Source organism: Mauremys reevesii, linkage group 4 (genome assembly GCF_016161935.1).
Source record: "Mauremys reevesii isolate NIE-2019 linkage group 4, ASM1616193v1, whole genome shotgun sequence".
In the NCBI taxonomy this organism is placed as follows: domain Eukaryota; kingdom Metazoa; phylum Chordata; order Testudines; family Geoemydidae; genus Mauremys; species Mauremys reevesii.
Window position 1 is genome coordinate 11,681,136 of NC_052626.1, and position 27,127 is coordinate 11,708,262.

The 27,127-nt window shown below is 46.5% G+C and overlaps 1 protein-coding gene across 2 annotated transcripts in view; it reads right to left on the reverse strand.

Annotated features, from left to right (window-relative positions):
* SLC35F4 (solute carrier family 35 member F4) overlaps positions 1-6,770 on the reverse strand; it is a 184,953-nt gene extending 178,183 nt beyond the window's left edge. For both annotated transcript variants that reach the window (XM_039538691.1, XM_039538689.1), the window contains exon 1: positions 6,668-6,770. In XM_039538691.1, coding sequence (XP_039394625.1) covers positions 6,668-6,770 — 103 coding nt within the window. The remainder of the gene's footprint in view (positions 1-6,667) is intronic.
* Between the last annotated feature and the right edge of the window lie 20,357 nt (positions 6,771-27,127).

The following is a 27,127-nucleotide window of genomic DNA, read 5'->3' on the forward strand; positions in this document are numbered from 1 at the left end:
GATCCGTAAAAGCAGCAAAGAGTCCTGTGGCACCTTATAGACTAACAGCCGTATTGAAGCATGAGCTTTCGTGGGTGAATACCCACTTCGGCGGATGCATGTCATAATGTATTTCCACTTGGGGCTCTCGAGAGTTATATACATTTTTCACATCCTGAAAGACAGATAATAATCACCTTCCTGGAGGAACTATCCCATCCCTTTTCTAGTCTGCTATGGCAGCTTCTTTAGACTACACTTTGAATCAAAGATCACTTTTTCCTTTCATGCACAGAAATCTCATATCTTAAAAAAAGCCAGATACACATGTATTTGTTAATGTTGTGCTTGTAAACAGGCTGTAAGGTAATAGCTACACAGTCACATGTTCTGTACCCGGATCTCTGCTTCATTCACTCAGAACTGATGGGATTTGTGAATTATGGGTTAGATCTTTGGCCCCCATGGCACCAAAAAAAGCTAGAAAGTTGCCCTGACAGAGCAGCCCGGGATTCCCATGCATCAGGGAATTCCTGGCTGGTGTCAAGAGGAAGAAACTATGGCGTTAAGGCTGTGCTTTCGCTGGAAATGCTACAGCTGCGCCACGGTAGCACTTCAGTGTAGACACTGACTACAGTGATGGGAGGCGTTCTCCTGTCCCTTACTTTATCCAACTTCTCAGGAGGCAGTCACTAAGTCAATGGATGAGTTTTTCCACTGCCCTAGCACTGTCTACACCAGGGGTTAGGTTGGCTTAATGTCAATCGGGGTGTGGATATTTCAGACCCCTGAGCGATGTAGCTGGGTTGACCTAACCTTTCAGGATAGACCTGGCCTTAGTCACCTTTGTCCCATCTTAGGTCCTGCCCCAATCATAGCTCATCCAGACTTCTGTCATCTTCCAACAGATTCAAAGGATCTTTCTTTACAAATTCAATTAAACCACCCATCACGCGTTCTGTATGCACTGAGTAGCTTAAAATCATGCTTTGGCGGTAGAGTAGAGGTCTACAGAAAGCACAACAGCAGTGACAGGCTATTTCCAGAAAACAGATCAGGACTTAATTTTCCTCACTGAAAGTGGCGACCTGCCTGCAGGGCATGTCACTTGGTAAATGCTGAGCTGTTCTTGTTCTGTCATGTGCTTCTCACTATGGCAGAGCTATTGATACAGCTACTGTAACAGCCAGAAGACAATTCACTGCGTTGTTTTGGAGTTTGTTTCTGCTTCGTGACTTCTTATTTTTTAAAGGGTAAAAGCTGTGGGCTGGAGCTGTGGAAGCTATGGCCCTGATTCAGCGACTCACTCAAGCAAGTGTGTAATCCCAACCTGCTCCAACAAAGCACATGCTTAACCTTAAACGTGGGATTAAATCCAATGGGCTTAAAGTTAAGCATGTGCTTAAGTGCTTTGCTGAATCAGGGCTCAAATTGCCAAAGTAAATCACTAAAAATTGGAAGCGTCTATATCAAGCTAACAAAATAAATGTCTTATTTTCTACTTCTGCACGTACACACGGCCACATTCACTCCTTCATCCCAGAGTGCTAAGTAAGGTCATGGTGCAGTGATAAAGCTACACAGTGAAGTGGTAGTAAGCCATACTCTGCATTCACTGTAAGAATCCAGGTAAAGTATTCAGCTGTGTATCCCGTAAAGAGGACAGGACTGCTGCTGGTGGCACTGGACAGCTCCCTCTGCACGTGGTCCTGATGCTGCCAATCACCAGACAGCCTGGCCCCACTGGCAGCTTGCCAAAAAATGTCTGCACACACCTACACACTGTTCATGCTGCAGGGTGTTCATTCTGCTCAGAGTGTGTCTGCCGACCAGGATCCTAGCAGGGACCCAGAGAACACCTGTCTGCAGCCCCTGTGGAGTCTTAGTCTCAGGTGAGGCTTGTCCTAAGATCACTGCAATGGACTCTCACTATCCTTAAGTGCTTAGATACTACAGTGATGAGTGCTGTAGAAAGACCTAAGATAAACAGAATCATAGAATATCTGGGTTGGAAGGGACCTCAGGAGGGCATCTAGTCTAACCCACAGCAGAACCAATCCCCAGACAGATTTTTGCCCCAGATCCCTAAATGGCCCCTCAAGGACTGAACTCACAACTGTGGGTTTAGCAGGCTGATGCTCAAACCACTGAGCTAGCCCCCCCCCCACTGAGAGGTAATACATTAGTGAACACAAGGGTGGCCAATTGAAAAGGGGACCCGATAGTGTCCGGTCAGCTCTACTGCAGGCAGGGGAAGCACCGAGTCATCACCCGTGCCAGGCCCTACTCAGCCAGGGCCACCTCCTAGCTGCATCGCGCGGCTGCAGCTCCCAGCCCTGGCTCTGCAGGCAAGTCCCTCCCAACCCACACAGGAGGGGAAGAGCAGTGAAAGAGGGTGGGGCCTCAGGAGGAAGGGGTGGGGCAGGGGCGGGGCCTTGGGGAAGGGGCACGGTAGGGGTGGGGCCTCAGGGGGAAGGGGCGGGGCAGGGAAGGTTCCATTTTTTATATATTACAAAGTTTCCGGGTTTTATGTACTATAAAGTTGGCAATTCTAGTGAACACGCTTGTCCACACAGAAGGGATGGTCATTGTGTCTCCAGTTCTCCCTTTCCTCTCCCACCCTGCCTGCCGGTGCGCATTGCCTAGCGCTCAAGGTCAAAGCCTGGAATCTCTGTTCTGGGCCAGTGCACCTACCGTGCAAATGGACACTCGTCCCCTTGCAAATCCTATAGGGACCTAACAGAAAAGAAGGGCAGCCTCTTCCTTAGCTTACGAGCCAGGGAGCTTTTACACACTTCTATACATTTTAAATTGGGGAATGATGGCATCAAGTTACACACCAATCACCTTATACACAGGAAGACATGGTATTAGTTTTTGGAACGGGCTCATCCATATTGGGAGTAGGCGGGACAGAGAACGATCTTCTCTTATTCCTAAAAGAGGGGCCCACGCGCTAGATGAGATCAACTGCACATAGACAGATGGGAAAACTCACCCCTGTAAATTAGTAGATTCAGAAGGATCTCAATTTCTAATGCTACATTTCAGGCGATGTAAACTTTTTGTAAAATATATATTTTAGCAAGGATCAAAATCTTAGTTAATGATACAGTACAGTAAACCTTTTACTTCTTTAGCTACTTTTTTTAGAATGAATAGACAAAACAAAAGTATCTATTACTCTGCAGACTGATAGGACTGTCATACGCACATGCACGTTTTCCATAGCTTCACGCTCACATACTGTACCAGTTGGAGTAAAGACATTTCCTAGAAAATATTGTGTTTCTGCCTTTTTGTAAGATCAGCTATTATGTCACTCATTGATCTTCATCTATATTTCACCAACATTATATCTTTATTTCATCTTCCCATTACTTCACACTGGAAATACACTTTGGTCTCTAGTGGGTGAAATTCATCCCTGTCGTGCAGGCCAGCACGAGGCCTATGCACTACGCTGTACTTGGAGGGCTTCGAGTGAAATCCTGGCTCCACTGAAGTCAGTTTAGAATATCAATCTATTTGGTATCTATATACTTAATATGTAGAACGTCTGGATTCTCAGAATTACAACTGTATAAAACAGTACAAAGTACGAGAGACTAATTTTTAAAAATCATTAAAATAATTTCAGAATATATTTTAACCTAAATAAAGTAACACAGTAAAATCTCCCACCCAATATTTTCAAAAGTGACTAGTGATTATGGGTGTGCCAAGATTTGAAGCCCCATCTTGAGACACCCGAAAGGCAGCTGATTTTTCAGACCACCCACCCTTTAAGATGTCTTACCTTTGCACCCAAAAACTGAGTCAGCTAAAATCACTAGTCTTTCTGTATTGCCAGTTGCAAGCCCTCAAAAATCACAATTTCAGGTTCCAAATATCATGACACTGGCTTAAAGATCATGAGATTTTTTTTAAAACAGTATTGTGTTTATTTGCTTTCTAGTTTTTGACTATTTAGGTGAACTCGGGTCACATTTTCAAGCTTTTCTCTGCAACCACGAGGACCAGAAGCTTATTTTGGTTTGTTTTTTTCAAATGAAAGCCACATTTCTCACCTAATCACCTGCTTCTAGTCCCTGGGGCTCTAAGGAAAACACCACATATCAAGAGGCTTGCGATATAATCATGAGTGTTGGCAACACTAAATCTTGGCCTCCAAGCGTGTTTTCTGAAATCTGTAACATGTTCAATTTGTAGGATATTTAAGACCCTGCTCCTGCACTGGGCACAATGCAGGAAACCACCCTGCATCCAGGCAAAGCCCCACCAACTTCAGCAACCTACCTATGCAGAATTGCAATATCAGGGCCTCACTCACCCATGCATTTTGATACAGAGTGTGCGTAGAAGAAGGCTGTATTGCAGCAGATATAAAAACCCTGTTTTGCTGCCAAAGCAAAGCTGAGGCAACGTGCTTAAGTCTTTTTCCCCTATCCATATTTAGCAAATCTCTCGATTGTTTTCCACTGGAGTTTTTTTGCCAGACTTCAGGAATAGGCCCATCTTGATCAGATTTCACTGGTCAGTGGACTGAACCATCACATTACTTCCACAGGCTTTTATTCCTCTTTGGTGCATCTTCCTAGCTACTCTTCAAAAAGTCCTGGCTTGACTGTGTTGCTAGAGACACATCAAATGACCTACCTACTCTATTGCTCAATGTACCTAGCACACTGCTGGTACCCTACAAATAATCTCATGTGGTGGATTTACTCAGTTTGTTTGTTTCCCAGCTGCATGCGACCGAAGAATTTTTTATTGTGTTTCATTGTCTGGCTACTCTCTCTCATATCAAGTATAAAGCCTGTGAGTGTGTCTAGAATTGACACTTTGTTGGTTGATCCTCGGTTTATTCTTGCCATTAAGGCTGGCTGGCTGTGTTGTAGCTTTTAGAAGTGGCTAATCTTCTTTGATTTCACAGAGAGTTTAAACAGCCGTAGAAAACAGATTGTTCTTTATTTTTTTTCCACTTAAATTTTTTCCGTTCACAAATGCACTGGCCACTGTTTCAACTTGGGGTTTTAGTCACTGCATTTTAAGTATCACGTGTGGCCATTTGAGCTTTTGCAAAATGCAAAATAATTATTAAACAATAAAATCCTACTGTGTAACTTTTGCACAGATGGAAAACAGTGAATCACTTTTCATTAGATTAACTTCCATTGTTTAAAAAAATAAATGGTTCTAGAGACCACCGGGACATTTATAGGTCCACAGAAACATTCTAAAGCTTTACCAGCTGCCAAAACCCCACTGTTCTTAATTAAAACCATCAAAAGCAAAAATATTTAATTTCTACAAGGAGCACTTGCTTTAATTTTTGCTTCTACAGCTTAAAAAAAAAAGGCCTTCACCAGAGAAGTTTTATATTAAAGTAGCATGAAGAAAATTCACTCCGTAATTCATTGCTTTTTTTCTGGAAAAATCTAACCCTATACAATTAAGTTTTGTACGGAAAATGAATATTCTACCTGTCTTATGTTAAAACAGCTACTAGAGAGGAGTGATATATATTTAAACCTTCCCAAAACAGAGTGAAATGTAAAACTATTTTTTCAGAGCTTCACTCTCTGGACTGAGATTAGTGAGTCAAGCAAAATTCCCGCAGACTTCAGTGGGAGTTTTGCCCAAGTAATGACTGCAGGACTGAAGCTTAAACACAAGGCACAGGGACTGTACAATCAACATTCCTTGTCTTCTTCTGAGCTCCGTCATTTTATCTGTTCTACTGGGCTCGCCTAATTAGCTGGCCTCAGCCATGAATTTGTTGTAGCAAAGCAGGATCTAAATCCACGATCTCTCAATCCCTCATTTCAAAAAGCAAAACCAACCCCGTTTCGTTTAACTTGCCAATAAGTGAAGTATTCAGAGACGAGAACAAATCATCTCTGTGCTGCAGGCGGGTAAATTCTATCATCATGACTGGTCTCGTCCATAATATCGGACTGGCTCTGAAAGAGTGGCTCCAGACACAGCTGGAAAACTAATGACTGCGAGAAACCTACTACACCGCATGGTCTGTAAATATGAGGGATGGCTCTGCAGCAGCTCCAGGCATCACAAATCTCCTAGGGCTTCAGCAATCCCATGATCTAACTTACCGGAGAAGACAAGGCCACCTGGACAGCAGCTTGGTTTTTGGTGGGGGGAATGAAGAGGGGGGGGACTTTACAATCCCATCTGACTTTTAAGGGAGTGTGTGTGGAGGGCGAGCAGCACCACATGCCACCTACCCAGGAGAGGCGGTTGTTGAGCTCCTCCTGGGTCACTAAATGGGGGTGAAACAGTTTGGGGGTGCGGAGCCGCACTGCACACGGAGCAGCCGCCGGGCGCTGGGCTGCCGGATTCCGGTGCTGGCTCCGTTACTCCGCAATGGCCAGCGCTTGGCTAACACGCGAGATCCAGGCACAGCCAGCCCCGCGCTGCCCTGCAAGCAAACCCCAGCGAGCGCCCCCACCCCAAAAACCGCGCTCCGGGGCAGCTTTTGCAACCCCCCCTCATTTGCAAGTGCCGGCCCAAAACTAGCCCCCTGGTTTCCTTTGCAACCGCCCCAGGCTGGGGGAGAGGCACTGGCCAAAGCCGGCCCCTCCCGCCCACGGCTGCTCCTGCTTCTGTGCAATGCCGGCCCCCGCCCCCCGAGGAAAATCCGCCCCCCACCCAGGGGGGGACTTACTTTTCTGGCTGGAGTAGCCGGGGTAGTAGCCATAGTAGCCCGTGATCCGTAAGATCCTGTCCTCGATGGTGGCCACCCCGTTGGGCGCTGCCTTGACATCCATGGGGAGCGGCTGGGGGGCAGGTGCGGAGGCTGCTGCTGCTGCCGCCGCCGCTGCTGCCGCAGCTCGTGGTGCAGCCGCTGCTCTGCTCCGGCGCTGGGGCTCTGGCTCCGCCGCCTGGCGCAGGACGGGCTCCCCCCCGCACCGCGGCAGCCGCCGCCGAGCCAGCCTCCCCCGCCGCTGCCAAGCGTCCTGCGGCTCCGCTCGGGCCGCGGCTGGGCCGCCGCTGGCGGGCTGGAGCGCCGGGGTGGGGAGGAGGGCGGTGGGATGGGGCAGCGGGGAGGCTGGGGGCAGGGACACGTTGGGGGTCAGAGGGTGGGGGCAGGGAGGTGAGGGGCAGGAACACATTTGGGGTCAGAGGCTGGGAGATGGGGGGTAGGGAGTGTGTGGAGGAGTGCGGTCGGATGGGGCAGCAGGGGGGCAGGGACACGGGGGTCAGAGGGTGTGGGCAGGGATGTGGGGGGACAGGAACACATTTGGGGTCAGAGGTTGGGAGATAGGGGCAGGTGTGTGGAGGAGTGCGGTGGGATGGGGCAGCGGGAGGCTGGGGGCAGGGACACGGGGGTCAGAGGGTGGGGGCAGGGATGTGGGGACAGGAACACTTTTGGGGTCAGAGGTTGGGAGCGGGGGGCAGGGTGTGGGGAGGAGTGCGGTGGGATGGGGCAGCGGGAGGCTGGGGCAGGGACACGGGGTCAGAGGGTGGGGGCAGGGATGTGGGGGACAGGAACACATTTGGGGTCAGAGGTTGGGAGATGGGGGCAGGGTGTGGGAGGAGTGGGGTGGGATGGGGCAGCAGGGAGGCTGGGGGCAGGGACATGTTGGTGGTCAGAGGCTGGGGGGCACAGGAGCTGGAGCACGGGGTGGGCAGGGAATGGAGGGAGGAGTGTGGTGGGGCAGAAGGGAGGTTTTGTGGGCAGGAACACAGGGGTCAGGGGCAGGAGTTGGGGAACAGGAACACATTGGGGGTCAGAGGCTGGGGGCAGGGAGGAGAGGGGCAGGAACACAGTGGGGGTCAGAGGTTGGGGAGGCAGGAACACATTGGGGGTCAGAGGCTGTGGCAGCCGGGAGATGGGGGTCAGGAACACATTGAGGGTCAGAGGCTGGGGGGCAGAGAGGTGAGGGACAGGAACACGTTGGGGGTCAGAGGTTGGGAACACTTTGGAGGTGAGGGGGCTTGGACAACAGGGAGACTGGTGATCAGGAGCTTTTTGAGGCCATCATCCGCCCCACGGCTGCTCCTTCCCTGTGTGCCCTCCGTTCTGGGCAGGAAGGGAGCAGGGTCCTGCAGTGCATGGGCAATGTAAGGGAACCTTTGCTCCTTTCCTCCATCCAACCCTTGAACTGAAAGGGTGTCAGGAGCCTAGTTCTTTGCTCCCCTTCCCAGCTCGGTGCATGATCACAGCTGCTATAGAGAGCGTGGGACCTCACCGGGAAATTCATGAGTGTAGAGGCAGAGGCATGACATTTGCTTGGTCTACTGCCCAGCCTAGGTGTAGTATCAACTACCCTTCCAAATTGCATGCAAGCCCCTCTCCTGCTTCTTGGATCCGCCTCCAGTATATGCTGTGAAGAGGGGGCAGAGGCCTTCAGTCCTCCCCCTAAAGCAGAAGTGCTCTTCCCCTCTGCTGGAGTTGGAAAACATTGTGGGAGACTTTGAGTTCCTCTACCGTACCCAGCTCAGGTCTGTTTGGTTCTTGTCTCCTTCATGCAGTCAGATCCGTACCCCAAAGCGCCTCCTTTTGGTAGGATCAGCTCCTTACCCTTGGGGAATCTTGCCTCTTCTGAACCACGCTCCATGTGTCCTGTTGGTGTCGGGATGAATCCTGTAGCCTCATTCACTCTTTAGCCAATAGAGTCAATGTTGGCAGTGGATGGAGAGGGAGTTATAGGATCTGACCCTAAACCCACTAACCAGATGAGCAGAGTGTGGCGTATTGCAAACTATTAAAATTGTAATCTGACACTTTAAATTGTTTGAGGTTTTCCTCATCTTGCTTGCAGGGTAGGGGGCTCTGGAGGGAAGCGAGGTGGAGTGAGTTGTACTTTGCTGCCTTAGGGAGCAGCCTGCTTTATCTGTCTCTGGTTTTGGTTCTTGTGCATTAGGCTTCTGGATTCTAAGAAGTCAAGTAGTGCTATGTTGCAACCTCCCAGAAAGAGCAGTTTATGTTTTTATCTAATGTTTCTGTTTGTATGCCATGAACATAACATGGAGAGTATATAAAAAGATAGGGCTGGATTAACCACAACAGTTTAGCACCTTCTTTCATTTGATCCTTTTCCTCCCTTTGGTCTAGATCAGGGGTCTGCAACCCGCAGCTCCGGAGCTGCATGCAGCTCTTCAGCCTCCTTGTTGTGGCTCCCTTCGGCCTTGACAAAAGAAAAAAAAAGAAAAAAATGAATAACGGTTATTTATTAATTTAAATTTTATTTATATATTATTTTATTTTTGTTTATTTTGTTGCACAGTTATCTTGGAGTTCGAGGTGATACTTTAACATCGAATTTTTAAAAAGTTTTTATAATTTGTCAATTAAAATATGCGTCACATCCACGTCTATAGCCCTCGCCTTTACCTGCAGGCAGCTTCTTGAGTGTGTGACCCCCGCGGTAAGCTAACCATGAATACATCCCAAAAAAGAAAAATCTCAGAAGAAAATAGAGAGTTTAATTCTGCATGGACAGATTCCTTTGCCTTCACTGCCAACGACGCTGGCTTACCTGTGTGCTTGATATGTGGTGAGAAATTAGCAAACAACAAAAAATGTAACGTTGAAAGACATTTTCAAAACAAGCACTCAGCATTTTCTGAAAAGTACCCAACTGAAGATGGGCGAAAGAGAGCGATTTCGGAACTACTACGGAAAGTTGAGCAGAGCAAACATACTTTCAAGAAGTGGATCAACTCTCCAAACTCAACTACAGCTGCTAGTTTTGTGGCAGCTCATGAGATCGTAAGGAGGGGGAAGCCGTTCACAGACGGAGAATACATGAAAGAATCGTTCATAAAAATATCAGAGCATCTATTCTCCGAATTCAAAAACAAACAGGAAATTATTCAGAAAATTAAAGAAATGCCTCTCTCTGCAAAGACCGTCAAGGACAGGACCATTAAAATGGCAACAAACATCACCAGTAAGCAAATTGATGACATCAATTCAGCTCAAGCATATTCAATTGCCTGTGATGAGTCAAGTGATGTAAACGATATTGAGCAGACAGCACTGTTATGCAGATATGTGAACTCTGATGGGCCGCAGGAAGAACTGATTGAACTCATACCGCTAAAGGACCAAACGTGGGGACAGGACATTTGTGAGGCTGTTTTGAGTTGTCTAAAAGCCAAAGGAATAAACACCACTCACCTGGTGTCAGTGTCTACTGATGGTGCACCCAGTATGAGAGGAGCACAGAAGGGCTTTGTGAATTTACTTCAAAAATCACTGGATCGAGAGCTGATGACATTTCACTGCATCTTGCACCAAGAAGCACTGTGCGCTCAAACATTCCCCCCTGAATGTGTGGAAGTGATGAACCTCGTTATTAAGATAGTGAACAAAATAATTGCAAATGGGTTAAACCACCGACAGTTTTGTTCATGGTTAGATGAAGTCGAGAGCGCATATTTGGATCTCCTGCTGCACAACAGAGTTCGGTGGCTGTCAAGGGGAGACGTGCTGAAACGCTTCGCTGCTTGTCTGGAACATTTGAAAACCTTCTTGGAAAGCAAAGGCCTCAGCTATCCCAAACTGGGAGACCTCGATTGGCTGGAAAAGTTTTATTTCATGGTGGATATGACAAGTCACTTAAACATGCTGAATAAAAATCTCCAGGGAAAGGGAAGCACGGCCCTGCAGTTGCTGGAGGATGTTCTGGCGTTTGAGCGCAAGATGACAGTGTTTGCCAGAGATGTACAGAGAGGTACGCTCTCTCACTTCCCCTCCCTGAGAGAGTTCAAAGAAGAGAACAATCACATAAATTGTGATTATTTACACCGTGCAATTATGGCAATGCAAGCTGCATTTGGAGAAAGAAAGATTCAGCGAGTTCAGAAAGGAAAAAAACACTCTGTCCTTCCCTGTCACACCGCTGGACATCGACCCATCCCTGCTGAACATATCCGCATTCACAGGGATAAGTCAGCCCGATCTTGAAATTGAACTGGCCGACATAGCGGATAAAGACTTATGGGTGTCCAAGTTCAAAAGCCTGACAGCGGATCTCGAAGAAGTCGCCCGTCAGAAGGCCACTCTCGCTAAAGAGCACAAATGGAATGATATTGAAAACCTCCCCAAACCCGACAAACTTGTTTTTGAAACATGGAGTGCCATTCCCGACACGTATATGAACATGAAAAAGTATGCATTTGGAGTCCTGTCCATCTTTGGCTCAACATACTTATGCGAGCAAGTTTTCTCGAGCATGAACTTCATAAAGTCCAAATATCGCTCCCGCCTCACAAATGAGAGCCTACAGTCCTGTGTGAAGATCAAAGTCACATCTTACAGCCCCGACATAGGGAAGATCAGCATCGAGCTTCAGAAACAGAAGTCACATTAAACAGGTGAGAACACTAGCATTTAATAGGCTATTATTATTCAGAAAAAACATTTATTTCAGACCCGGAGCTGATGTAGGTTTTTATTGTATGTTCAGGTGCTTCGGTTGATTGCTGGCCAAGAAAGAAACCCGAAGAGGATGAGAGCACACTGAAATGGACTTGTCAAAAAACGTTCCTAATTTTATGTTTACTTTTTTAAAACTGCTAAGCTGCAACTATATATGTTTTTTTATATTAAAGTGGGCTACGTTTTATTTTAATTTTACACAAATACGGGAAGGACTCAAAAAGGCCTGCATAGTTCAGTGTTTAATTTATTTCAAAGTAGGCCTACACATGCACACTGCACTTCTGTTTGTTGTATTCTGTTGTTGTAACAGGTAAAATTAAAAAAAGATTAAAACTTTTAAAAGTTTATAAGCAGTGTTATGTTTTGCGGCTCCAGACTATTTTTCTTTAGTGGAAGAGGGGGCAAAATGGCTCTTTTGATAGTAAAGGTTGCCGACCCCTGGTCTAGATGGTGCCCTCAGGCACAGTCTTGAGCAAGGGTTGGTACGTAGACTGCACCATCCCAGGAGCAACCCCAGGCGGCACTGTGCCCTAGGCATTGTCTATACCCAAAAGTTTTGCCAGCATCGCTATATAAGTTAGGAGTTTGAAAAAAATCGCCAGCCTAGCTGGAAGAGCTATGCCAGCCTAAACCCTAGTGTAGATGCAGTTAGAGTGGCAAAAAATTCCTCCTGGGGTATTGCTTATTCCATGTGGGGAACCGATGTAAGCTATACTGCAAGTTGCAGCTATAGCTATACTGGTATATTAGTATATTCCAAGGTGCCGATTCCCCCCGTTCCCGGGGGGATGCTCAGCCCCCGGTCCGCCCCAGACCCTGCTCCCACTCCACCTCTTCTCCCAAGTCCCCTCCCCTGCCTCCTCCTGCCCCCACTCCTCCCTCTCCCTCTCAGCGCCTCCTGAACTCCGCGGAACAACTGATCACGCCAGGCAGGAGGTGCTGGGAGGGAGGAGGAGGAGCTGATCGATGGGGCCCACTAGTGGGTGGGAGGCCTGGGGGAGGAGCTGATCTGCGGGGATGTTAGTGGGTGCTGAGCACCCACTATTTTTTTTTCCGTGGGTGCTCCAGCCCCGGAGCACAGCACGGAGTCAGCACCCCTGGTATATCTATACTGGCACACCCTGTCTAATGAACACAGGGCCTTTGAGACATTATGGCTCCCATACTCCCTTCTTGCTTTGGGCCAGGGAGTAGCATTACAGCCCTTTACAGAGTGCAGCATAGCTTAAAGCAGCGTACGGCCAGAAGGGACGGTTAGATCATCTAGGTCTCTCTCTCTCGTGCAAGTATGCAGACGTTAGAGATCGCAGTCCCGGTGCTGTAAGCGGAGGGTAGCCTCAGGAGCAAGGGAGGCTCGGCCCTGTAAACTGCCCTCCCGCTGTCAGGTTGGGCACTTTTCCACCGCAAAAGTGGGGTGGAAAAGTGTGGGGAGGAAACCAGGGCAAGCTAGTGCATAGTTTCCGCAACTCTGTGCGAACCAGAGAGTAGCCTGTTGAGCCTGGTCCAGGGTGTGTGATCAAGTGGCAAGGAGACAGGTGCAGCAATGGACTCCTGAATTTACGCAGCATCTGTCTACACTTCAAATGCTACAGTGGCGTAGCTTCAAATGCAGAGCTTCAGCATAGACACTCACTATGGTGATGGGAGGGGTTCTCCCATCACATACTTAATCCACCTTCTGTCAACCTTGCACAGAAGGTTGGGTCTGCAGAGATGAGTCTCAGCTGTGGATTTTTTCACACCCGAGGAACATAGCTTTGCCGACGTAAGTTATCAGTGCAGACCAGGGCATAGTGTGTTAGATCCCCCTCCCCCCCCTTTGTGAGGGTGTCGTTTTCAGCTCCCTGGCCCCGCTGATCATCTGTGCATGGTAAAGGGCTAGTAGCACTCTTGTGCGAGCGTGCCTGAGCTGCCCTGGCAAAGGGGCGTCGCGAGATCAGCTGTGGCGTCACAGCCAGGTCTGCAGGAGCGGGGAGCAAGTCTACTGCCTTCACATGGTGCCCCCCCTCCCACATCACTAACTCAAAGTAAAACTAAATTACACAAAATGCAAAATTGGAGCTCAAATTCTCATCGTAAAAAGTGAAAGAAAAACACGGCCCCCAGGAGTCCTGCAGTGGGGTCCCTTTCAGGGCCAGTGTTCCAAACCCTAGCAGTGGGGCTGGCTCACAAGGGATGATACCCCAGTATTGAGGGAATCTCAGCAGCCCAGAGGGATGTCCTCCAGCTGGACGTAGACCATGAAGCACATCACCTTGCTTCAGGAAAAACGCTATTACTGACACTCAACTCCTGGCTTTGCTGTTATGTGGGTGACATAGTCGGACCCCCTGTGGATCCCGGGTCTTTCCATTCAGCCAGTTACCCCTGTGTTGAGCCAAGCGGTGTGTGTTTGGCCCCTGACTATCTTCCAGAAAGGCATCCAGTCTTGAGCTGACGACATCAAGAGATGGAGAATTCACCACATCCCTTGGCAGTGTGGTGCAATGGTTATTTCCCCTCCCCCACTCGGATAAAAATGTGTCTCATTTCTGGCTTCACCTTCCAGCCACGGGTTCTTGTTCTGTTTTTCTCTGTGAGATTAAAGAGGCCTTTAGGTACCCCATATTTTCTCCCCACAAAATAATCAAGTTACCACTCAATCTTCTTTTTGATAAACTAAACAGACTGAGCCCTTCAAGGCTCACTGTCCGGGGTTCTCTCTTTTCTGCACCCTCCCTGCACTATCCCCACCTCACATCCCTCCAGGAGCTGGTGCCTGGGGAGGGAGGTGGAGTCACTTCCCCTTCACAACACCAGGCTTCCAGCCCCTGCTCGTCACACCAGGATGCCCAGCTTATGCAGCCCTGCAGAGAAGTGGGCTCTGGGCCTTAATTCCCCACCCCCTCCACATGGCCATGTAAAATGAGGCCACAATACAGGCCTTTTATAAGCCCAAACAAAGAGATGTGTAAAAGTAGCCACTGCACTCACTTAACACACAGGTTTGTAGATATTCATTCGACGGTTCGTGTTAGTACAGGGCTTTGAAGATTGGAATTTTGTGTGTGAGAACATGTGGCTATCATAGATGCTGGAGACGTGCAGACTCACCCCTGTGGCACCTCCTGCTGGTGACTCCTGGGAATTAGCTCTTTTTCCAGCCAGGAACGCCCTCTGCAGGCCAGTGATCCGCCTGCCTCTTGGCCCCCGTGTCCTTCCCTGGACCCCGGTGCCCTTTTAACTGGGGTGCTGCCCCCTGGCAGTACCCCACCAATCTGGGTCTCCCCTCCCTGGGGAACCCCCAACCCACTATCCCCACTTTGCCTCAGTTTTGGCTACTGCCCAGTCTCCATCTAGCCCCCGCTCCCTGGGGCAGACTGCAGTATCAGCCACTCATCATAGGCAAAGGGGTTTGGACCTGCTTCCTTTGCCTACCCCTGGGCTGCCCCCTGCAATCCCCAGTACCCCTTGGCCTTGTGCTAGGTCGCAGCCTGGGGCTTTCCAGGCTGGAGCTCCCCAGCTCCTCTGCCTTTCCCCAGCCCTGCTCCACTCAGGTACCCTGTCTCCAGCTCCCTGCAGCCAGGCCCTTCTCCCTCTACAGGCAGAGGGAGACTGTTTGCTCCTGGCTTCCCTGGCCTTTTATAGGGGCCAGCTGGGCCTCATTGGGACATGGCCACAGCTGAGCCTGCTTTCCCCCCAATCAGCCCAGGCTTCTTGCCCCAGCCACAGCCCTCTCCTAGGGTTGTTTTAAACCCCGAAGGGCAGGAGCGGATAACCACCCTGCTACAGATACATTTAAGAGACTAAGTACTCTTTTGATCTTGGTTACTCGTCTCCCCTTGCTCTGCAAGCAGGGGCAGCTCCAGACCCCAGCACGCCAAGCGCGTGCCTGGGGCGGCATGCGGCGGGGGGCACTCTGCCGGTCGCCAGGAGGGCGGCAGGCGGCTCCGGTGGACCTCCCGCAGGCGTGCCTGCAGGAGGTCCACCGGAGCCATGGGACTGGCGACCAGCAGAGTGCCTCCCGCAGCATGCTGCCCTGCTTGGGGCAGCGAAATGTCTAGAGCCGCCCCTGTCTGCAAGAGACTTTTACTGGTAACTAGTGTACTGGGTGTTAAATCAGCCACACATCGGTGAGACTACACTCAGTCAGGAATGGGAGAATAAATCTAATTTCCCAGGTTTTCATTGCCTATGGTGGTCTAATACCACACAACTAACCTGTGTTCATCTACTAATTAACCTTGAGAGGTGCTGAGTCAATAGGAGTTGCGAGTGCTCGCAGGATCCAGGCACTCTAATACTAAAATTCTCTATAACTCGGAAAGCATAAGTCACTTGCATTGTGTGTTGTTTGGAATCACTGAGTAAATGACAAGGCATCCCCATCCCTGTTCCAGCGGGAGCCACTGTTACGAAACAGTATCGGCATTGATCTCAGCTTCAAAGTCAACTTTCAAGACTTAAAAGTGCTACTTTAGAGAGAAAAGAATTGATCTGGTTCATTTGAAGGTTAAACTAATAAGACCAGAAACAACTGTAAAGTTCAAATTGTTTCTAAACACCATAGATTTGGTTTAATATTTCATCACGTCTTCCTTTTACCCTTTGTCTTTCAAGGACATGCTGTGCATGTCCAAACATCCCTAGATAATAATGTAAAGCAGAGTAATTCTTGAAATTGCTCCTGGCTAGGTTTCCCATCCAGCATCTGACTATATGCAATAGACACAGCAGTACTTCTGTGTCTTTGAAAGCTTATAATGAATTTCAGCTTGGTATTATTTCTGAATTCTTGCTATGCTGACAACTTTAAAAAAAAATTAAGCATGTTACTTTTTATATGGAAAAGCTTTTTGAAATGTTATACACAGAAATACAGTGGGAGGTTCAATAGGATAAACTGTATCAAGCATCATTTATTACTAAGAAACAGATATTTACACAATTTAATGCACTTGGGGACTTATTTGTTCCAACTTTTCAAGTTAACAGTCTCAATCTAAATGATTAGCTGCATAAATACGCTAAAGTGATTCTAGAAAGATTTATACTTCCACTGCTCTGACTAAAAACTAAGTCTCCTGTTCAGTAAAGCACATAAGCAGTAGCTTAACTTGAAGTCTGTAAGTCGTCCCATTGACTTCACTCAACTCTGACAAATAGGAAGCTTTCACCAGTGAGTGAGGGGATTTATATCACCAATATCCATGGACTTTAAGCTTTCATTTTAAATCAAGAGGCTAGCCCTTCTATTTACAAAGATAACCTTCTAAATAGGAGAATAATGTAAACACCACATTACTGTCTTCTTGAGTCTGCAGCCAGACAACTCCAGTGCCTCTGTGGCTGCTCATAGCTTTGCCAAGCAGCACTGATGGAAATCAACAAGGTTCTGGTCAGTTTGGAAGTTCTCTTTCAGAACCCTGTAGGAGCACTGTAATTGTAAAGAATCATGTTAGTTTCACGCTGCTGCTGCTACTATATGCTATAGTCTTCTGTGTCTCTATAGGCGCACACACATACTGTGATGAGAGGGTAGCAGCACAAAACATTAAAATAGTTGCCTATACTAATGAGTCACTTCTGATATGACTGTCCAGCCAGCATTGTTTTCCTTTGTTCTTGTCTGCACTGTTTCTTTAATGTACCATGAAGAAAACACAGGAAGCTTTTAATTAACAGGTACCCTATTCTCTGCATACAGCTAAACTATAAACCCAGGAATGTTGGTAACTGAGATGAAATCAAATCACATACAATGAGGCAATGTTCAAAGCAAAATTTAAATTTTTAATGAAAAATAAATTACAATTCTTATCATCCTAAATTAAATCCCCAGTACACAATTTTCTATGAAAATATTGAACAGTTTGCCTTAAATAGCTATTGCAATTTGACAGGGGTGTCCCAAATAAAATAAATCAGCATCACAACTATTTTCAGATCTTAAAAGGCTTTTTTCCCTTACTGTTTTTATTACCCCAGTTCTCCTCTCACACCAGTGTAAGTCAATGGAGTTAGTCCAGTTTAGAAACTGGTGTAAATGTGAAGAAATTAGGCCCCTCGATAGAAGAAAGGGTGTCATGTAGAAGGTGTGAAATGACTGAGTGTCCACTCACCACTGTCAGTGTAAAACTCCCCAGAGCAGACAGGTCTCCATCTTTTTGTGACATACCTGTTTCCTTTTGCATTCTGCCCCAGATGCACTACGTATGAAGAATGACATGGTATCTCCGTCAATGAAACTGAAAGTTACCTATTGCAGAGCTCAGAATATATAGTACAGAGATACCCAAAACAGAACTCTTGGATCCAGAGCCCATCCTCTCCCCCTGGAAACTCAGGAAATTCCAATTTGGGTCCAAATCTGCAATCAAACCTCAAAATCCTCCCATGACAATGGACCAAAGGGGGCCCCAAATAAGCTGAACACTGTTGAACTTTGGGAGGTTACGATTCAGACCTGAGCTAAGGGGCTGGGGCCCATATCTCTGTACTAATCAGTTTCATTGACCAGTGGAACAGTAAGAAGCGCCCAAGCCTGCATGATCCAAAGCACAAGGGTGACATTGTGAGTGGTGGAGAAGAACCCAAGACAAAAAAAGGAAGGAAAGTCAAAGGAAAGAGAGAGCAATAGTGGAAGAGGAAAGCCAGCGAGAGATTCATGCACACAGACAGGCAACGGAACTAACGTAACATGTTGTGGACTTAACATGACATTTGTAAACCATCCCTCTGTTCATCCTGATTTGCCCTGCATTAGTGCCTATTCCAAAAAAGAAAAAAGAAATTGTTAGACTATGGCTAAATAATAATTATGAAGGCAAGTTTGTAACTCTTTCAGTTCTTGGCAGTCAAGGCACAGCACAGGCTGGGGGGGAAAGGCAGAAGCGGTTCAAAGCTCATCAGTGCATTCTCCCAGTCATGAAGTATGCGACACATCCCCCACATATAAATGAGAGCAGTCTAATTTATGCCAGTTGCTAAGAGCATCAAGGGGCTGGGGATCAGTGCAGCCTAGAGGTGTCCAGACCACCCTGCTTTTCTTCCAATCACATTCCCTACACCTACACCTGGGATTGGAGTATGCTGCGGCAATCTTAGCAGGGATGTACATGCCTGCTCTATGACCAGGATCTACAGATCAGCCACACTACATTGAAGAAACTGGCTGTCAGGGTTCCCTCCCCACTCTGAACTCTGGGATACAGATGTGGGGACCCGAATTATAGACCCCCTAAGCTTATATTCCACCAGTTTAGGTTAAAAACTTCCAAGGCACAAATTCCTTTCCTTGTCCTTGGACGGTATTGCTGCCACCACCAAGTGATTTAAACAAACATTCAGGGAGGGGCCACTTGGAGCCCTATCCTCGCCCAAAATATTGCCCCCTTCACCCCCTTTCCTGGGGAGACTTGAGAATAATATACCAACCAAATAGGTTAACAAGGTGAACACAGACCAGACCCTTGGACTATTAGGACACTAAAAAACTAATCAGGTTCTTAAAAGAAGAACTTTATTATAAAAAAAAATAAAAGAAGCACCTCTGTAAAATCAGGATGGAAGGTAAGTTTACAGGGTAATAAAAAGATTTAAAACACAGAGGATTCCCCTCTAGGCTGAACTTCAGAGTTACAAAACAGGAATAAACCTCCCTCTTGGCATAGGGAAAATTCACAAGCTAAAACAAAAGATAATCTAACACATTTCCTTGCTATTACTTACAATTTCTGTAATTTTAGATGTATCATTTCCAGGGCCGGCTTTAGGAAGTGTGGGGTCCGAATCTAATACCCAGCGGCGGTCCAGGTCTTTGGCGGCACTTCAGCAGCGGGTCCTTCACTCACTCCGGGTCTTCAGCGGCACTGAAGAACCCGCCACCGAAATGCCGCTGAAGACCTGAAGTGAGTGAAGGACCCACCGCCAAAGTGCCGCTGAAGACCCGGATCCTTAACTTCGTGGCCATACACAAATTCAAATGGTGAAAACCCTAAATTGAGGTGTGGTACAGTCTGTAGGCAAAGAGCAACTGATGCAACACTAGGTCCCAATCATTGGAGTGCTCATTTATAAATTTATGTATTATGGCCCCCAAAGTTCCATTAAACCTCTCCACCAGGCCATTGGTTTGATGGTGGTAAGGGGTGGCAACTAAGTGGTTCACTCCATGAGCTTCCCACAGGATTTTTATGGTCCCTGCCAGGAAATTATTTCCCGAATCCATAAGGATGTCGGAGGGCCAACCTACCCTGACAAAAAATGTCTGTTAATGCCTGGCACACACTTTTAGCCCTGGTGTTGCTTAGAGCTACTGCTTCCAGCCATCGGGTGGCAAAAATCTATGAAAGTCAGTATGTACTGCTTTCCTCTGGGTGTCTTTTTTGGAAAAGGACCCAGAATATCCACAGCTACTTGCTGAAATGGAACCTCAATTATGGGGAGTGGCTGGAGAGGGGCTTTGACCTGGGCTTGGGGTTTTCCCACTCTTTGGCACACCTCACAAGACCAGACATAAGTAGAAATGTCCTTGCCCATTCCCTCCCAGTAGGACTCCCGCAAACTGTCTTTGGTCCTCTTTACCCCAGCATGGCCACTAGGATGATCATGGGCTAAGCTCAAGAGCTTTACCCGGTACTTAGTTGGAACTACCAACTGTCTTTGAGTATGCCAGTCTTCATGGTTCCCACCAGAAAGAGTTTCCTTGTATAAAAGTCCTCTTTTCTACAACAAAAAAGGATCGATTAGAAGAGCTGAGAGGTGGTGGGTTGCTCCGAGCCACCATCCAAGATCCCTGGAGGCTTTCATCTGCTTCCTGCTCGGCCTGGAACTGTTCCCTGGATGCTGGAGACATCAGTTCCTCACTGGATTGTGGACTTGGGCTTGGTCCCTCTGAAAGCGATGTAGAGGATGGGGCTGTTTCTGTTGACTGTGAACCACTCTCTGCTGGTGCACTATGTTGTGTTTCAGGCTCCGGTTGAGCCTCTTGCACAGGTTTAACCGATGCTGCCAGTGCAGGCTCAGTGGTGCCCTCTGATGTTGGAGTTGCTGACGAGGTTGCAAGCACTGGATTCAGGGCTGACAATGGTTCTGATGCTGGTTGCTCCACCAGTTCCAGTTCTGGCACTGGCTCTGGCTGGGACTCTGTGACTGGGTCCACTACTGCTGTCACAGACGTTGGCCTGGGGTCCAATTCCACCACCTCAATCTGGGTTTCTGGTAACAGACTGGGCCCTTGTAGAAGGCTCAGGAACAGAGCAAGGTCTGAAGGCTTGCTTAGCCCGGCTGCGGGTGACCATTCCCACCCTCTTGGCTAGCTTCACATGGTGAGCCAAGTCTTCTCCCAGCAGCACGGGAATGGGATAATCATCATAGACTGCAAAAGTCCACATTCCTGACCAGCCCTTGTACTCAACAGGCAACTTGGCTGTAGGCAAGTCAAAAGAGTTTGACTTGAAGGGTTGAATCGTCACTTGGGCCTCTGGGTTGATGAATTTGGGGTCCACTAAGGATTGGTGGATAGCTGACACCTGTGCTCCAGTGTCCCTCCATGTGATAACCTTCTTCCCGCCCACACTCACAGTTTCCCTGCACTCTGAGGGTATCTGGGAGGCATCTGGGCCTGAGGACCTTTGGTGTGACCCCGGTGCAATGAACTGTAATCTGTTGGGGTTCTTGGGGCAATTGGCTTTTACATGCCCCAGCTCATTACATTTAAAACATTGCCCAGCTGACTGGTCGGTGGGGTGAGGTGGGTTGCTGGAGAAGGGTGTGGTGGGATGATAAGGTGTCTGGGGTTTTCCTTGGGGTGTAGGTGGGGCTGCCCCCGGTGGTATGGTGTGGTCTCGGGGTATCCCTTCTGGTATCTGCCCAAACTGCAACCAGGGTTGTTCCTCTCTGCTACCTCCACCTGTTTTGTTTCAGTTTTCCCTGTCTCTCTGGCGGTCTGGGACTGCTCGTATTGATCAGCATAAGAAGCAAGACTTTCTGCCAAGTCCATGTTCTTATCCCATAAGCACTGTTTTACATCATCATTGGTCATAATCAGGAACTGCTCCTGTATAACCAAATCACACATTCCTTCAAAGCTAGTTACACCCCTTCCCTTGACACATTTATCTAAAAGATCCTTCATCTGGTTTACATAAGCCACATTACTTAGTCCAGCCCCTCTCTTAAGGGCTCTAAATTTTACTCTGTAAATTTCAGGTGTAATCTGAAATTGTTTCAAAACCAAATCCTTAAATTTACTATAGTCAGAAGCATCCTCAATAGGCATCTTGTTGAATATGTCCAGAGCTCTTCCAGTCAATTTTGCTACCAGTGTGGTCATCTTGTGATCTTCAGGAATTGCATGGAGGGTGCACAGTCTCTCAAAGGTGATGAAATATTCAGAAATATCACTGGATTCATCAAACTGTGAACAGAGTCCCTCCCATTTGTGGATTTTTAGGGGAAATGGAACCAGCTGCTGAAGGGTTCTGTCTTTTCAACTCCATAACAGCCAGTTCATGCTTCTGGGCCAAAATCTGGGCCTCAATCTGGGCCTGTATTTCTTTGTCTTTAACTCAAGGGCTCTTTTATGGGCAGCCTCCTCCCTGGCTATTTTTGCCTCTAACTCCAAGCACTTTAAGGCCATCTGTCTTTCAGGTTCTTTCTGTCTCTTTTCAGCTTCCAATCTGGCTAATTCTAGTTTCTTTTGGATCTCACTTTCTATCATCCTAACCTTCCTGTGTTTAGCCTCGCCTAACCCGAGAGCTAGAAAGAAAAGCAAAAAAACAGCTTGTGAATTCCCTTGCAGGAACTTAACTACTCTGCCTCCAGGCAAAGAAAAAAAACACTCCAGCTGCTCTCAGCTAAAAGAAAAAAAAAAGTGTCCTTTAAAAAAAACTCCCTGGTTTTCAATCAGCCAAACGAAGAAATGTTTTTAAAATCCTGAGGTCTGTGCTTCTGGTTCAAAATGATCCCACCACGCTGCCACAATGTTAGGGTTCCCTCCCCACTCTGAACTCTGGGGTACAGATGTGAGGACTCACATGAAAGATCCCCTAATCTTATATTCCACCAGCTTAGGTTAAAAACTTCCCCAAGGCACAAATTCCTTTCCTTGTCCTTGGACGGTATTGCTGCCACCACCAAGTGATTTAAGCAAACATTCAGGGAGGGGCCACTTGGAGCCCTCTCCCCCCAAAAATATTCCCCCAAGCTACTTCACCTTCTTTCCTGGGGAGACTTGAGAATAATATACCAACCAAATAGGTTAACAAGGTGAACACAGACCAGACCCTTGGGGTTTTAGGACACTAAAAACCAATCAGGTTCTTAAAAGAATAACTTTATTATAAAAAAAAATAAATAAAAGAAGCACCTCTGTAAAATAAGGATGGAAGGTAAGTTTACAGGATAATAAAAAGATTTAAAACACAGAAGATTCCCCTCTAGGCTCAACTCCAAAGTTACAAAACAGGAATAAACCTCCCTCTTAGTCTTGACATAGGGAAAATTCACAAGCTAAAACAAAAGATAATCTAATGCATTTCCTTGCTATTACTTACAATTTCTGTAATTTTAGATGTATAATTTCAGTAGGAGCTGGATTACCTGCTTGGTCTCTCTCTTTGTCTCAAGAGGGAACACAAACAAAAGAGCCCCCATAAAACCTCCCCGTCTCCCCCAATTTGAAAGTATCTTCTTTCTTTATTGGTCCTTTTGGTCAGGTGCCAACCAGGTTATTTGAGCTTTTTAACCCCTTACAGGTAAAGGAGGGATTTTATATTACTGCATACATAAAGGTTGTTACCCTTCCTTTATATTTATGACACTGGCCTTTGCTTGTTTGTTTCTTATATTCTTGGCACTGCTACTGGGAGAGGGAAATGGCATGTCATCAACAAAGTCAGGGAGTGTGAAGGTACATACATTTTCCAACACAGGGGCAATGCTCCCTAGGCAGAGGAAGACAAACTCCCAGCTCTCTAAATCTTTTCTAACTGAAGCCAACAAGGGAGGTTGTTTCAGGGCACACATCACTTGTATTTCCAAATATCCAAGTCATGCAGCTATCTACTTTAAAGCCAAACCCTCAGTCATTTCTTGAGAACATTTATTGACATTTATTTCAACGAGTGGTTACGATCAGGGAAGTAAAAATTGCACCTTGTTACTGCAAACATTTGCTCCCTTTGGGTCTTTCAGGTCACGCCTGTTCATTTTCACCAACAAAAACAATTTTTCCTCCTACAGCCAATACAGTTGCAGATGGGCAGGCTGTTCTGTTCTGCATGCCAATAAAGGGACCGATTCTGCACGGTGCTGATCACTCCCAAGAGCTCTTGCTCCCCTTCAAGTCAGTGGAGTTATGCCAACTTCCACCAGCCGAGGAACTGACCCTGTGAATTCAAATTTAGGGACTGATCCTACAAGTTGCTGAGCATTCTCCACTCCCATTGACCTCACTGGGAGCTGAGAATTCTCAACATCTCTCAGGAAGTGATCAGCACCTCACAGAATTAAGCCCTTTGCTGTCTTCAGTAGAGGCAGGCCAATTTACACTGTCTGAGGATCTTTGTTGCTGGGGGTGATGTATGTAGCAGAGAAAGCCCAGCTTGACTTTCAGATTTCAGGTTGAATTTGTACTACTGGCAATTTGCAAACAAAAAAACTGACTTTTGACTTGAGAAAGTAATGAGGTAGTCTTTGAATAAATATGAGATCCCCAAGATGCTATTTCTACAGGGTCTCTTGTCTAATAAGAACTGCCCAATCAGGATTCCAATCCCTGAACAATATTCAGTGTAAAGAGGGCTCGGAGGCATTTGGATTCTTCATTGTGATAATGAAGTCATATGCATAGACTCCTTTTCATCTCTTCAGTATCTGGTTAGAGTCCCTGTATCTCCATTTCCCCTCCCTTTCCTCAACTCTAAAAGTGGAGGCTGGTGCTACTTGCGAGTAACCAGGCCAGTGGACTGGCACATGGGTGTTCTCAGAGGTGACCTACAGTACGATCTTTATATGGCCCTGTATCCGACTCATTCTGTCTGTCTACCCAACGGAGACTCCTCTGTCCTCTGATCCTTTATGACAGGAGTCTTACTGCCACTGCAAACAAGTAACAAACACAGGAGGACCCTCTTCCCCAGTTAAACTGGAGAAACCTTTGGAACTGGACATCTATAGGAGCGGTGGGTTTTTCAGGTAATGAAGCCATGACCCATCCAATATTTTTATAACTATGAGGTTCCCCAACTTACATTCAGAGCAAGGCACAGAGTTCATGGAACTTAATGAATTAAAAGCCTAAGAATAGTGTTAACTACATAGCAGTATCCACCATTTGTTCTTCTGTATATCACTATAAAACCCTCACCCTCTATTCATACAGGGCCTGATCCAAAGCCCTTTGAAGTCAGTAGAAAGACTCCATAACCCCAGGCCGTAACCCATGCAAAAACTCCTGCTGACACTCATAGATAAGGGAGGAAGCATTTCAAGACAGATCCCACTAAAGCAGGCTCCTAGCCCCTCACCACCTCTCCCTAGGTTATGGATGGACTCCCTTCATTTAGGTTCCCTGTCCAATTGATTGGGTTGGAGAAAAGATTCCCCACCCCTCTTCTTCTTTTTCCCCCTCTCCCCTGATTGGTGACTTGGGCTGTATCCTGTACACTTGGGGAAATTTATCTCCCCTCCTAAGTCACTGAGCCACAAAAAGGCACAAATGAAGATGAAAAATGAAAGAGGCTTTGGCCCCCATAATAAAGGCCGGGGATTCTGCAGGAAAGTGCACACACATCCTCATGCTCCCCCAATAGGACGTCTCCCAGGTGCTCCAGACTGATAGTCCCTGGCGTCCCAATGGACAGCTCACAGGAAAACGAATTGGCTACCCCACTGGAATGAGGTAATGGCTAGCTGGGGAGAAGAACGTGCAAGTAGAACTACACACCCCTCATCCTCTTCTAAGCAAGACAAAATCCTATTCACAGGAGTTCAAGGGCCCTCTAGTGGCCCACTTGCAGTAACAGCCCCGGGAAGATTCGCCAGAGAGCTCCCGTCGGTTTTACCGCAAGCTCTTTGCGGCTCTTGAGACGGCCACAGCAGGGCCCCGAAGCTGCAGGGGCTGTTTCAGAAATAAGATGGATTTTAATGAACCCACCTGGTCAGTAATGATCACTGAAGTTGAGGCTGTAGCACATTTGCTAAGACTTCACAACCACAATTCACAGAAAACAGCCTGTAGTTCTCATGGCGTAGGTAGGAGATCTTGTCTGTTTGATTTCAAGACACTTTGCCCAGCCCCCAGTCAGGCAGATAGCCATCTTCACTGAAGATGGGAGGGCCTCTTTTTTAATCAAGTGATCCAGGGTCTTTACCACCATACTGAAGCTAACTGGTCTTTGTACAATTTGAAGGTGAGACAAGCACATCCTGCCTCTTCTGTTGTCAGGAACATTTCATCCCGAGTTATGTCTATGTCCCAAGGGTCTGAGAGTAGAGAGCTTTATTCTCTCTCCCCCTGGACTCTCTGAAGTATGAGTGCTTTGTGCAATTCTCCCTGGGCCAGATCCCCAGGTGATGTAAATAGGTGCAACTCTGTGGAATTCAGTCAAGTCCATTTTATACCATGCATTTCCATGGAGAATTTGGAGGTGGATACTAACAGAGCCATTCCATTGGTGACATTACTGATTTAGACTAGTGCTTTCTGCCTCTTTTGGCAGGCCATTTGACTGCTTTTTTCACCCTTATGGAACAGAGATCTTTTTCCATCAAAACCTAACATCCAATCTTATTTAAAATATATCCTATTAAGGCCATTTAAAAAAAATTAAATTAGAAATAAACCTATTTAAAATTAAATTTGAAATTGACAGTTTGTGTGCAGGCCTAAACTTACCATAATCTATTAAAATCATTTAAATTAAATACAAAAAAATGATATTAAGCAGTACATATTTGCTACCTAGTTTTAAAGAAAGTCAAATCACTGACCTGGTGGAAAGCACTGGCTAAGTACCTGGAGCCAGAGTTTGTTGAAGACCTAACCCAGCTTTTGACTGCAGAAGCCTCTTTCGGCAGGTGCAGAGAGAATATCTTTTCATTTCTGTTTAGTCAGCTAGTTCAGTACAATGACTAGTTCATTCAAAGTTAAGAAACTCATTGGGAATTGAAAAAAGCATGAAAGCTTGTTTTCCCTCTTCCAATCTATGAATAAAGCCTTGGTGAGAGAGGATGAGCTCTACTAGTTCTAAAATCTTGAAGAACTTGGTGACCAGAGTCAGTCAGTTACATTCACTAACTAAAGATAATACTTCCTTTGTTTAATAAATAAGTTGGTTTGAAATTCAAAACACCTTTTGATACATTTTTTGTTCTTATGTATCCAGCACATGGAAGGTAGTTTTATTTTATTACAAAAATTAATGCTTTTTCTGTGCATTTTTAATTTAATTTGAACTTGCATCCAAATAAAGCTTGGATACAAATCACAAGTAAGAGATTAATCACCATCTTGTAATTAAAAAATGCATCACTAACCAATTTCTAACATATAAAAATAGAAAAATTAAGAATTTGAATAAATGTAAGTTAAATTGTATAATTGATTAAATAAATGTTTACAGCTGTAGTGTATCCTTCTGGTTACCAAAAAGAAGCACCAAATTTAATGTAAATACTATATTTACTTGGAAATCAACATGTTTTAATGGTTACCAATGAGAATCATTTTCTTTAGGAAAATAACTA